The 12,863-nt window shown below is 36.3% G+C and overlaps 1 protein-coding gene across 3 annotated transcripts in view; it reads left to right on the top strand.

Annotated features, from left to right (window-relative positions):
• LOC105634638 (potassium channel SKOR) overlaps positions 1-11,828 on the top strand; it is a 31,714-nt gene extending 19,886 nt beyond the window's left edge. For 2 of the 3 annotated variants that reach the window (XM_089725127.1, XM_037638009.2), the window contains 7 exons: positions 733-837; positions 1,964-2,188; positions 2,396-2,584; positions 3,881-3,956; positions 4,078-4,372; positions 11,423-11,544; positions 11,645-11,828. In XM_089725127.1, coding sequence (XP_089581253.1) covers positions 733-837; positions 1,964-2,188; positions 2,396-2,584; positions 3,881-3,956; positions 4,078-4,372; positions 11,423-11,544; positions 11,645-11,664 — 1,032 coding nt within the window. In that variant the 3' untranslated portion in view covers positions 11,665-11,828. The remainder of the gene's footprint in view (positions 1-732; positions 838-1,963; positions 2,189-2,395; positions 2,585-3,880; positions 3,957-4,077; positions 4,373-11,422; positions 11,545-11,644) is intronic. The other variant, XM_089725128.1, reaches the window with a different exon arrangement.
• Positions 11,829-12,863: the final 1,035 nt, after the last annotated feature.

Raw genomic sequence — 12,863 nt, 5'->3', positions numbered from 1 at the left:
TCAACCCTTTTATTTTTGGCTATTAATGGAGGATATCTTATCCTCCGTTTTAACAGGCTCAGACTTCTATTTGAAGATATTAAAGTTATTATAGTTTTGTAATGCTTGGAGTATCATTTTTCATGTGGTTTTAGAAAATCTGTAACTATAATCTAAAATGAAGTTTTTAATTATGGGGATTATGCAATATTCAACAGTTCATTGATACCATGCTATCAAATTGAAGGCTTCATTCTGTCTTTCCCTCATTCTGTTTTCCTCCCCACCAAGTCGGTGTTTTCAGTGTTCCTTAGTTTATGACATTTGGCATAACTTCTCTTGGAACATTTTGGGTTCTATAGTTGTTCAATGACATAATTCTCAATTGTTTAATTTCCACAAACGCTTATAATTCTATAGCTGTTCCATAACATGGTTCTCGTTTGTTTAATTTCCACAAACATGTGCGCTACATGCATATGTATAGGTGACCTTGATTATTTAGGTAAATATTCCATATATTTTACATGATGAACTACTGTTTCAACTATCTTCTTTATGTTATGTCTCTTCATTATTCTAATAATATAATAACATGCTTCCTTGAACAACTCCTTTCAAGTTATTTATTTTTATCATGTTGAATCTACAATTCTTTATCTTCAATCTACCAAGGAATTGATATCATAATGCTAAAAGTATGGCTTCGATCCAAGTTTGGAAAGATTCTTATCTACCCTTTTGGTCTATTAGGGAATCAAGGTCCATGAAGAATTTTTTCTTCCTGGAGAAGTAATTATAGAACAGGGTCATGTGGCAGATCAACTTTACGTTGTTTGTCATGGTAAATTGATCATGGTAATACTTCATCTTGTTGGCTTATATTTCCTCAGCTGTTATATATTGAAAGCATCATTGCTATTTACTATTGATATGTGCTTAATTACTCAGTTCTAATGTAGCCTTGAAACGTGCCTTCAATCTAAGATTGAATGTCACTGAGCTTATTTGTGAGGCATGATTACAAATTCCCAACTTTTAGCATGTATTTTAACTGTAGCATAAACTTTATTTTTTAACACAAAAATACTAAATCTAATAAATTAAAATAAATGTTAGCTTCTGTCTCAATTTTGGTCAACCTAAGGTGGATTTTGCTAATGTGAATTATTTTTTTAGCAAAAATCCAGCTAAGATTAGAGCTTTATTTAGCTAGCAAAATATGCTAATTGCATTGCTCAACCCTTGTATGAGGGTTTGATGGGAGGAAAGGGAAAGGATTGGAGACTTGGAGGTAGATCACAAGTTTAGCATACTTTGTTGGACTGACAAGGTTTGAATCCTGCTGGATTTTTTTTTTTTTTTCATTTAAAAAATAATCTACATCAGCAAATTCCTATTTAAATTGACTGCAACTGAGTTTGAGGCTGGAATTGAAAGTAATTTATTAGATTCAGTAATCTTTGTTAAAAATTAAAGGTTGTGCTACAATTGAAAAGCATATTGAAGGTTGGTAAGTTTTTTAAGAAATTAAGCCTATTTGTGATTACATTTGGCCACAATGACTTTTATCATACTCTTGTGAATGTCTGTGATATTCAGCTCATGAATTCAATCATGTCGACAACCTAAGCAATAAATTCCCAATCATAATGAATCAGTATCATCAAGCTTTCTAATATATGCATGCGTTAGAGACATTTAAATTTATGTGTTCTTGCCAGTTAATATTCCCAAGCGATTTATATATTGGATGCAGTTGACATTCCATGCATATTAGCAAAAATATGTAGTACCGAATTTCTCTTGATATTATTATCTTATTGAACAAGAAAAATATAAGAAACAGATTTAGTTCATTTTTTAAACTATAATAATAACATCTTTGTGCCATGAAGAAAATAAATATATTCAACAGATATGTTGTAAGTTCTTACTGATTCTGGAAGACTTATTAGATTGTTCGATTAAACATTATCCATAGGAGGAAGTTGGAAAAGGAGAAAATGATGAGATTGAAGAGTTTCCTATGCGTCTGCAAACCTATAGTTCATTTGGTGAAGTTTCTTTTCTTTGCAACACTCCTCAGCCATATACAATTCGAGTTCGGGAACTCTGCAGGGTTTTGCGACTTGATAAACAATCATTTATAGAGATCCTTGAGATATACTTCTCTGATGGACGAATAATGTTGAATAACCTGCTTGAGGTGATTTCTCTTGATAACATTACTCCTCATCTTTCTCCTGCTTCCTTTGATATTTATTAAAAACAATTAATTGGTAAGCACTTCTACATGTTATGGTCAGTTTACTGGTGTGGGGGTTTGATAAAGCCTTTGAAATCAAACCCCTTTTTGGTTAGAAATCTTGAACTAGATAAGTCAATTTCATTTCATCCACTGTTTGACTGACAGGGAAAGGACTCCAATCTACAGAAGGAAATATTGGAGTCAGATGTCACTCTTTACATTGAAAAGTCTGAATCAGTTCTTGTTACAAGATTAAATTGTGCTGTATATGACGGAGATTTTTATCATCTGAAACGTTTGATTAGAGCAGGAGCGAATCCTAACAAGACAGATTATGATGGAAGGTCACCTTTGGTATGATTTCTATATAAGCTAATCATAAGTACTACTGCAAAATTAAGCAATAGGCATTCTGTTTGCCACTTCTTATCAAGATTAAACTATTACATTTTCTTTTAGTTGCTAAGGATCTACGGTCTCTGGATGTTAGTGAGGATATAACTACAAATAGAATAGAATGGAAGCTAAAGATTCATATAGTAGACCCTATTTAGTTGTTGTTGCTTATTTCATGATTTGTTCTATTTATTAATGTACCAAAAATGATTTTAAAATTCCTCTTCAAAGTTTTTTACAAAATGTATTTCAATTTTTTTTTTCCGACTTATATTTTGCTTTTCATTGTTTTTAACGTAATCAGAGTGGATATTTGAAACAAATGATTCATATGACCCCAATTAGTTTGGAACAAAGGCTTGGTTGTTGTTGTATTTTCTTTTAATTATTATCTTGATATTTTTAACTGTTTGAGAGATTATTATTCACTGAAGAAACAGATTGTTTTTGCTTTAGGAATGTGTTGCCAAAATTTGCAATTGTTTTTTCCTTCTCTTAACTTGCTTTCCTAATAACGTATACTGGAAAAATAAGAGTAAGTATCCTTAACATGATTACCATGACGATTCCTGCTTTCATGATTATCTACATCTCTTTTGTGAACTTGTTTTCTGATTGTTTCTGTACTTTGTTTTTCTCACTTTTTCTATTTCTTTATTCTATTTACTGCAGTTAGCAAAGATTTTTTGTTTCTTATGAAGTTTACTGCAAATTTATTTTTAACATAGCTTGGACTGAAACATTGTAATTACTAAACTTAAATTACATAGAGCACATAACTAGTGTTTTGCTTTTTTGTGGTTGCACCAGTTAGTACTTTTTGTTTAAATGTCATTGAACTATCTATCGAACATAGAAATTACCATTATAAAATGTTGGATCCATTTGTTAAATTGCTTGATTTATTGATTTTGAAAGGACTGCTGATTTGAAATCTTTTAATTTTCCATAAATTAGAATGCTACGAGTACAATGGAGCTCACTGATTGTTTGTAAGTTAGTAAGTTTGACATTCAAAGTCTACTAGAGATGATTTTTGGTCAAATGTGTCCTTTATTTTGAGGTGGAGCTGAGAGCTCCTATGTGTGCTTACAAAGAATTAATTTGTTGATGGACATTTGGGACAGAAAATTATAAGAAACAATGAATAAAGCTCAATATGAATCCAGTTTCTTTAGATTATGTCTTTCCCTCTGCACAAGGTATAAAACTAATTCTTTTATGGCAGACCTAAAATTATTTTACTTTGCACAGCACATTGCTGCATCTAAAGGATATGAAGATATAACACATCTTCTAATTGACCATGGAGTGGATGTCAACCTGTCAGGTAATCTTCTTATATGATTTATTGTTGGTTGTATCCTCATGAACTATATAACTATTCTCCTGTGATATCTTTTACTCTAAACAAAGCTAGTGACACATTTGATTTAATTTCTGTCGATCAGATAAGTTTGGAAACACTCCCTTGCTTGAAGCTCTCAGGAATGGGCATGATGAAGTAGCTTCCTTGCTAGTTAGAGCAGGGGCAACACTGGCAATTGATGATGCTGGTGGTTTTCTTTGTATGACAGTTGCAAAGAGAGATTTGGGTCTCTTGAAAAGGGCTTTGGTGAATGGAGTTAATCCAAACGCCAAAAATTTTGATTTCCGAACACCACTTCACATTGCTGCCTCAGAAGGATTGTACCCAATGGCAAGTTTACTTCTAGAAGCAGGAGCAAGTGTTTTGGCAAAGGATAGGTAAAATCTAAATTTAGCTTGTCATTTTGGTTGTTCTGTTGAATGTTTTATGATTGCAATTTATGACTTTGATATGGTTGGGATATTGTTTCTAAGTGAACATGTTACATATAAGAGAAAGGGTAGAAATGTACTTAGAAATTAATGTAGCTAAGAGACAAAAATAGTTAGTTAGAATATTCCTATAGTACTAGACACAGCTGATGTGACAGCTATTGTCCTTTGTTCTATCCTATATGTATATGTCTCATTAGAGGCAAGAGCATCCAATTCAATTCAGTAATACAATCAATTCCTCTCTCTCTCTCTCTCTCTCTCTCTCTCTCTCTCTCTCTCTCTCTCTCTTCTTTTCTTCTCCTATTATGCTCTATCTTTCTATTCTCAGACCTGCTGCATCTCTACCTACCTATTTTACTCAAATAGTTAAATATTCCTAACAACTGGTATACGTCTCATTAGAGGCAAGAGCATCCAATTCAGTAGTACAATCAATTCCTTTCTCTCTCTCTCTCTCTCTCTCTCTCTCTCTCTCTCACTTCTGTCATTCTCTTCTTTTCTTCTCCGACTAATCTCTATCTTTCAATTCTCAGACCTGCTGCATCTCTACCTACCTATTTTACTCAAATAGTTAGGAATATTCCTAACAACTGGTATCAGAGCAGCACGGTTGCTGGAAACTATGAGTAAATCCACTGCCTCTAAGAAGAACAAGGGAACCTCATCTGAGGGCATTCCTGTATCCTTTGAAGAACTGGAAGACCAGCTCCACTCTCTCAACTCCAAACTGGAGGAGCAAGGCATGGATCTATTGAATCTCAGCTAGAGGAACATCACCTCACAGTGGAGAAACTGTTACAAAAGCAAAATAGTATGAGGCTGGAACAAAAGAAAGCACAATCATCTCATGAAGAGCTTATGCAAGAGAACTAGAAATCAGTGGCTTACTTGGCTAAGTTGATTCAAGGTAATCCCTCATTCTCTACCTCTTTTTCTCCTGGAGGTCCCTTCTCACAACCTGGCAGTAGCAGAGGTAGGGAATACTTAAACACAAACCCTGAATCCCCTAGAAATGATAAAGGGATCCTAAATAACTCAGGGGGTAGAGAATAGAATGAGTATGAACCACATGGGAGAACTTATTTTAATAAGCTACTCCCTATTTTCCTACTTGGGTTAGCAAGTGTAGGAAATATTTCCAGATTTTTGAGGTATCCAATGATAGGAGGGTAGAACTAGCAAGTTTATTTCTACGGGGTAGAGCTGAGATTTGGTTCCTTAATTGGACCAAGGGAAGAGATGCCCTAATATGGGAAGATTTTGCTAAGGCTATTTGCCAAAGATTTAGGGATCAAAAGGAAGATGTTGTGGAGGACATACAAAACATAAGGCAAACTGATACTGTTTGTGACTATCAAGACAGATTTGAGTCTCTTAAACTGAGAATGAAAAAGGTTTACGCCCTTCACCCTGAATCATATTACATCTCCTGCTTCATTGGGGGACTGAAGGATGAAATAAGATCAGCTGTCAAAATGTTTAAACCCTCAAACCTATACACTGTTATTGAGCTTGCAAGGCTGGAAGAGTTACATTTAGCAGCTACCAAACCCAAACCTGTTTATAAACCTAAATCCACTTCTAAACCTTGTAACCCTTCAACCTATAATCATACCAGACCACCTAACAAACACAACCAAGACCAGCACAGATCCCAAAACAGCCAACCCATTTCCACCCAGCACACAGACAAAACAACCCATTCCCTTTAAAAAAAGACCACCTGGCACATGCTACCAGTGTGGTGACAAATATTTCCAAGGTCACCAATGTGCATCTAAGAAATTAATGGCAATACAGTCTCAAGAAGATGAAGTGGAGGAGGGATGGCATGAAGTGGAACCGCCTGAAAATGAACTCCAGAGGAAACATTAGAGAACATAGCCTATCCCTTAATGCTGTAGATGGGGGGCTTAGTGATAATACACTGAAATTGAAGGGTCAGTTACATGGTAAGCCAATCATGATCTTGATTGGCACAGAGAGTACACATAGCTTTCTAGATTCTAAGGTAGCCATAAAGTCTAAACTACATGTGTCCAAGGTAAAACCTGTGACTGTGACTGTGACAACAGCTGATGGGAGAAAATTGACTGTTTGTGAGAAATGCAATGGCTGTAAGTGGAACATGCAAGGGCATAAGTTTGAGGCTGACCTAAGGGTTTTAGGACTAGGAGATTATGATATGATATTGGGGGTTGATTGGATGAAATGTCACTCACTTGTGACCTTTGACTTTAAGGAAACTGTGCTGACTATACAGAAAGAGGGAAAGAAGCTTGAATTGAGAGGGTTGAGTAAGCAAGTCTCTATAAGAATGATGACCTCAAAGGCCTTAGGGAAACTAATGCAATATGGTTGGAAAGCGGTCACTGCTACACTATTTGTCATGAACTTAAACCCTCCCATTGAACAACACTCAGCCCCAGCCCAAATCCAACCATCACCTATGATTACTTCCTTACATAAATATGCACATCTCTTCCAACCACCTACTTCTTTACCCCCATCTAGAACTCATGATCACTCAATTCCCTTAAAACCAAACACTGAACCAGTCAACATCAGACCTTATAGATACTCTCACCACCAAAAAAAATGAAATTGAGAAGCTTGTATTTGAAATGCTTAATAGCTCTCTCATCCAACCAAGCACCATCCCCTTTGCTTCTCCTATGTTATTAGTTAAAAAGAAAGATGGGACTTGGAGATTTTATGTGGATTATAGGGAACTTAACAAGCATACTACGAAAAATAAGTTCCCTATACCCCTTATAGAGGACTTATTGGATGAATTACATGGGGCAACCATATTCTCTAAAATTGACTTAAGGACAGGCTACCATCAAATTAGAATGAGGGTAGAGGACATCCCAAAAACTGCATTTAGAACTCATTCAAGGCACTATGAATTCCTTGTCATGTCTTTTGGACTAACTAATGCACCAGCTACCTTTTAAGCCCCAATGAATTCCTTATTTCAGCTCTACCGCAGAAAGTTTGTGTTGGTTTTCTTTGATGATATTCTCATCAATCGTCCCACTCTTGAAGCCCATGTGCAGCGAACTTGTCTTTCAAGTATTCACTTCAAATCAAATGTTGGCTAAACAGTCTAAATGTGAGTTTAGGCAATCCCAAGTCAGTTACTTGGGTCACATTATCTCTGCTCAAGGTGTGTCTACTAACCCTAGTAAGGTGGAAGCTATGACTAATTGGCCTTTCACAAAAAATCTGAAAGGCCTTATATGGTTTCTTTGTCTTACTAGATACTATAGAAAGTTCATAGCGGGGTATGGGGTTATCTACAAACCACTTACTGACCTTCTCAAGAAAGATCAATTTAGCTGGAACCCTACTGCATAGGCTGCCTTTGACTAGCTCAAGCATTTCATGACACAGGCACTTGTTTTGGCTCTACCATACTTCACCCGACTTTTCATTATTGAATGTGATGCTAGTAACACTGTACTGGGGGCTGTTTTACTTCAACATAATAGACCTCTAGCCTACATATCAAAGCCTTCAAGTGTAAGGGCACAACAACTCTTAGCTTATGAAAGAGAGTTAATGGCTAAAATCTTGGCTGTAAGTCAATGGAGACGCTACTTAGAGTTGGGGCCCTTCATAACTAGAACTGATCAGGAAAGCATCAAACACTTATTAGAGCAGAGGTTGCACAACATCATCTAGCAGAAGGGAATCTCTAAATTTTTGGGATTGGATTATATAATCTAATACAAGAAAGGAACTGAAAACATAGTAGCTGATGCTCTCTCAAGGAGATTTGAAGGGGGTACTTCCTGCTTTGGCTTAATAGTATCCTCAATTACCCCAAAACGGCTACAGGAAGTTCTAAATTCCTATGAAGGCGATAAGGTATTGGCCCCTACTATTGCTGCTCTAACCATAAACCCTCAAGAAGTGCCTAATTTTTCCTTATCAAGGGGATTAGTGAGATAGAAAAGGAAAATATACATTGGAGCTACTATAGAGATCGGGTTGAGATTAATATCCCTATGGCATGAATCCCCTATTGGAGGCCATTCTGGGATCAGGGGCACATTGGCTCGACTACAACATTCCTACTGGCCAGGCATCTAGAAATCTGTCATTGAATGGGTCGTGCAGTGTGACACATGTAAAGGATGCAAGACGGAGTCCATTGCATATCCTGGTCTCCTTCAACCTCTCCCAACCCCCACCAAAGCCTATCAGTATATTCTATGGATTTCATAGGAAAAACTACCCAAATCACAAGGTTTTGACACTATCTTAGTTGTCATTGACAGGTTCACTAAGTCTGCCCATTTTATTCCCTTAACTCACCCATTCGATGCTTCAAAGATTGCTTATGTATTCCTAGATCTTGTATTTAAGCTCCATGACATGCCTGAGACAATAGTCTTTGATAGAGACAAGATATTCACTTGCAGCTTTTGGAAAGAACTCATGAAACTATTAGGGTAACAGCTACCGTTCAGCTCTTCACCATCCCCGACTTATGGCCAAACTAAGAGGCTCAACAGATGCATTGAATCATATCTGAGGTGTGTGAATTTTCAAAAGCCAAACCAGTGGAGCAAGTGGCTCAGTCTAGCTGAATATTTGTATAATACCACTCACCACAGTGCCATTACTATGAGTCCCTTCTAGGCTCTCTATGGGTACACTCCTACTCTACCAATCCTCCCTTCAGCTTCTACTTAAGTAGCATCAGTAGAAGATTTTCTTCAAGCTAGAGAAGCCATGACTCACTATCTTACGGAACATTTGGCTGCTACTAAGAATAAAATGAAGCAGTGTGCTGACAGGCACAGGTTAGATAGGGAATTTGCAATAAGGGACTAGGTTTACCTCAAAATTCAACCTAATAGACAAGCTACCTTAGCTCTTAGAAGATCTATCAAACTCACTGCAAAAGTATTATGGGCCATTTCAGATAGTAGACAAGATTGGCAAGGCAGCTTACAGGCTCAAGTTACCTCCTAATTGCATGATACACCCTGTGTTCCATGTTTCTCTACTCAAGAAAAAGATTGGGAACAATGCTACTCCCACCCTAGAGCTGCCTAAGCTAATTGATGGGGAATTTGTCATTACACTTGAAAAAGTGCTCAACACTCACATCATTTCAGTAGGAGACTCTTATGTTCAACAACTATTGATTAAGTGGGTGAACTTATCTGCTATAGATGCTACTTGGGAAGACAGCTCCTTCATTAAACAACAATTTCCCGAGTTTTTTTTCCCCAAGAATGCAGTCCCCGGGGGGGGGGGGGGTTGCTATTGTTACATATATGAGAAAGGGTAGAAATGTACTTAGGAATTAAAAATAGTTAGTTAGAATATTCCTATAGTACCAGACACAGCTGGTGTGACAGTTATTGTCCTTTATTCTTTTTTTTTCCTATATGTATACGTCTCGTTAGAGGCAAGAGCATCCAATTCAGTAATACAATCAATTCCTTTTCTCTCTCTCTCTCTCTCTCTCTCTCTCTCTTCTGTCATTCTCTTCTTTTCTTCTCCTATTCTGCTCTAGCTTTCTATTCTCAGACCTGCTGCATCTCTACCTACCTATTTTAATCAAATAGTTAGGAATATTCCTAACAGAACATAAGGAATCTTATTGCTTGATACTAAATTGGTTAGAGACCTTACTCCCTAAATGATTGTTAGTTGGAAGAATTCACATCTTAATATTCTAACCGTTTCCTTTTTCATCTGTTGATACCACTATTATATTTTATTGGGGTGGGAATTAGCCACTGTCTGATGTCATTGAATTGACTAACTAGGTATTCTAAGAAATTGGCAAACATGCATAACATACTTAAGGTTCTGGTTTTTGTGGACAGAATCACTTGTAGGTGGTATGGGTATCTTAAAGTTTCATTTTAGAGTTAGCAAAATTTCATTGAGCAGAGTCAATGCAAAGCAGGTTGGACCAAGTTGATAGAATTAGGAATTTTCAGGAATTAAAGTAACTCAAGGATTTTATTCAAATAGGATTCTGATCAAACATGAATTTCCAATTCCAAAAGGAAATTATTTTAGCAGAACAAATAGGAATAGAACAAACAAATAACTAACTCAAAAGCTTAATAAAAACAACTAGCATGATCCCAATCACTGCTCCCAGGCTCTATAGCCAGATTACAAGAAGTAAAACTATTGATACCCTTACTTCTCTCTTTTCCCCGATTTATAGGGTTTACCTATCTCGTCACTTAAAACAATCAGTTGTTATCTTATAGTAAAACTCTCTAATTACTATGCTTATCTTCTTTAGCGAATATCATTTTGAACCGTTTCCCTTATTGCTGATGGGGGGGAATTTTCCTTCTCAATCTTTTTCTTCCTGTAGTAGACTCTAAGTTGACATGGGCTCTAAGTCACTGGAAATGCCTCTCATGGCATTATAATATATTCCATTGTGGTTCAACAAGAATAGCCTAGGGGTCATTGTATTTCCCAATTTCAGAAACTTCGAGCCAATATTTGCATCATGACTTCTCTTGCTGTTTGCTGTGGGGATGATAGCAATAGTAATATGTTATTGTTTAGGTTCATATTTAGTTATTACTCAGGTTCTTATATAATTTATATTTCTACAATTTATTGCCTATAGATAGACATATATAATTAAATGAAATTATTGAGAAAAAATATTCATTCATAAATGTTTTCAGTTGGAACAAATAGTGAGAGACTATCGTTATTATTAACTTCTTGTACAAGGGAATTTGTTTTTTTCTAGAAGTTTTGTTTGAGCGATCCACAAAGCTTGCATCAGATTGTGCATTGCAAGTCCTCAATCATCTCTGCTATTCTGAATTGCCAAAATGGAAAGGAAAATATTATAGTGATACTATATGCAATGGCTTCATAATAAGAAAGCAACATGGTTTTATCAACAGTGATGCACTTGCACCTCTCTTTCTTTCAACCAAATGGTTTTCCTTTGCCTGTGATCCGTTTAATTTCTGTTAATAGATGGGGGAATACCCCACTTGATGAAGCTCGTGTAGGCGGCGATAAGAATCTTATCAAGTTGCTTGAGGCTGCAAGAATTTCTCAGATGTCTGAGTTCTTTGATTGTCCTGGCCAGATAAAAGGTACTGCTTTAATTTCATTTATTTCTTGTCATTTTGATTCTATTTATTGCTAAAACATGTCCTTTTCTTGACTCTCGGTACAATCTTGTTGTACCCAAAGTGCCAGGCTATTCTCAATAACATCCACGACATGATGCGAATGATATGGAATTCCCAGTTACAGCAGTATTTTTAAAAGTTGTATGAGTTGGACATAAACTGTACTGTAGAATGATAATGGCCTTTGTTCCCTAATCTTTATACACCAAGAAAGAAAGAAAGCAAAAAACATAATTACTGCTTTATCTTAGTTCTGTAGAACCAAAATCTTTGTCCACTATTTGCCATTTTCCATTTCTTTATAGTCCAATTCATTCCCCAGTTTTTCTATCATTCAATTGAGATATTCAAGAAAGAAACTGGATCTTTCTATTAAAATATCACCGATTAATTTAATTACCACCAAAATGGGCTATTATAATAAGCTAAGACTTGGGAAGCCTTAAGCCCAAAGTTGGACGTCCAAGCCCACATTCTAGATTACTCCACATTACTCCACCCAAAAGATATTTTGTATAATGTCAACATAGTTCTAGATTTTTCATGTAATCTAAATCGTCCATTTTTGTAGACAAATCTTAGCCGTACATTGAGGAGGTGGAAATGCCTATAAATACCACCCCTCACCTCATTTGTAAAAACCAAGCAAACACCAAGCAAAAACCAAGTAAGTAATCATTTCCTTAAGCTTTGTGAATGTTTGTTTCTTATTAATACAATATTATTTGGTGTTGTGTTAGTATTATTTTGGTTGCCTTTCCCGTTATTATTTTTGGTGTTATAAATTATTAATCAATCTTGGAGTTTATCATTGCGCTGATATCCAACAAGTGGTATCAGAGCTTGGCTGTGGTGGTAGTTGTTGTAGTCGTGGTATTTTGTGGTGTTCATTTACAAGTGTAGAGTATCATTACTCTGCTGGAATTAACAGTCGGAGACTGTTGTTGAAGCAAGATTCACAAGCAAGGATTGTGATCTTGATTGGTCAAGGACCATTGTGCATTAGTTAGTGTCAGGAACACCCGTACCTTATGGCAGATTTTTCTGGAGTTGCTAATAGCATCGAGAAGCTAAATAGCAACAATTACGAGAACTGGAGTACCCGTATGAGATATTATCTCATAGGTCAAGACTTATGGGATATCGTTGGAGGAGATAATACTACACCACCAGTTGGGGATGCGACAGCTCTGAAAGAGTGGGAGACAAAATGCGGGAAGGCGATGTATGTGCTGACAGTTGCAGTAGAAGATGAGCAGATGCAACGGATCAAGTCGGCT

This window comes from Jatropha curcas, chromosome 8, assembly GCF_041381405.1.
Source record: "Jatropha curcas cultivar XTBG-Jc1 chromosome 8, XTBG_Jcur_1.0, whole genome shotgun sequence".
Taxonomy (NCBI): Eukaryota; Viridiplantae; Streptophyta; class Magnoliopsida; order Malpighiales; family Euphorbiaceae; genus Jatropha; species Jatropha curcas.
Note: the sequence above shows the minus strand (reverse complement) of the source record. Positions and strands in the feature narration are given on the sequence as shown.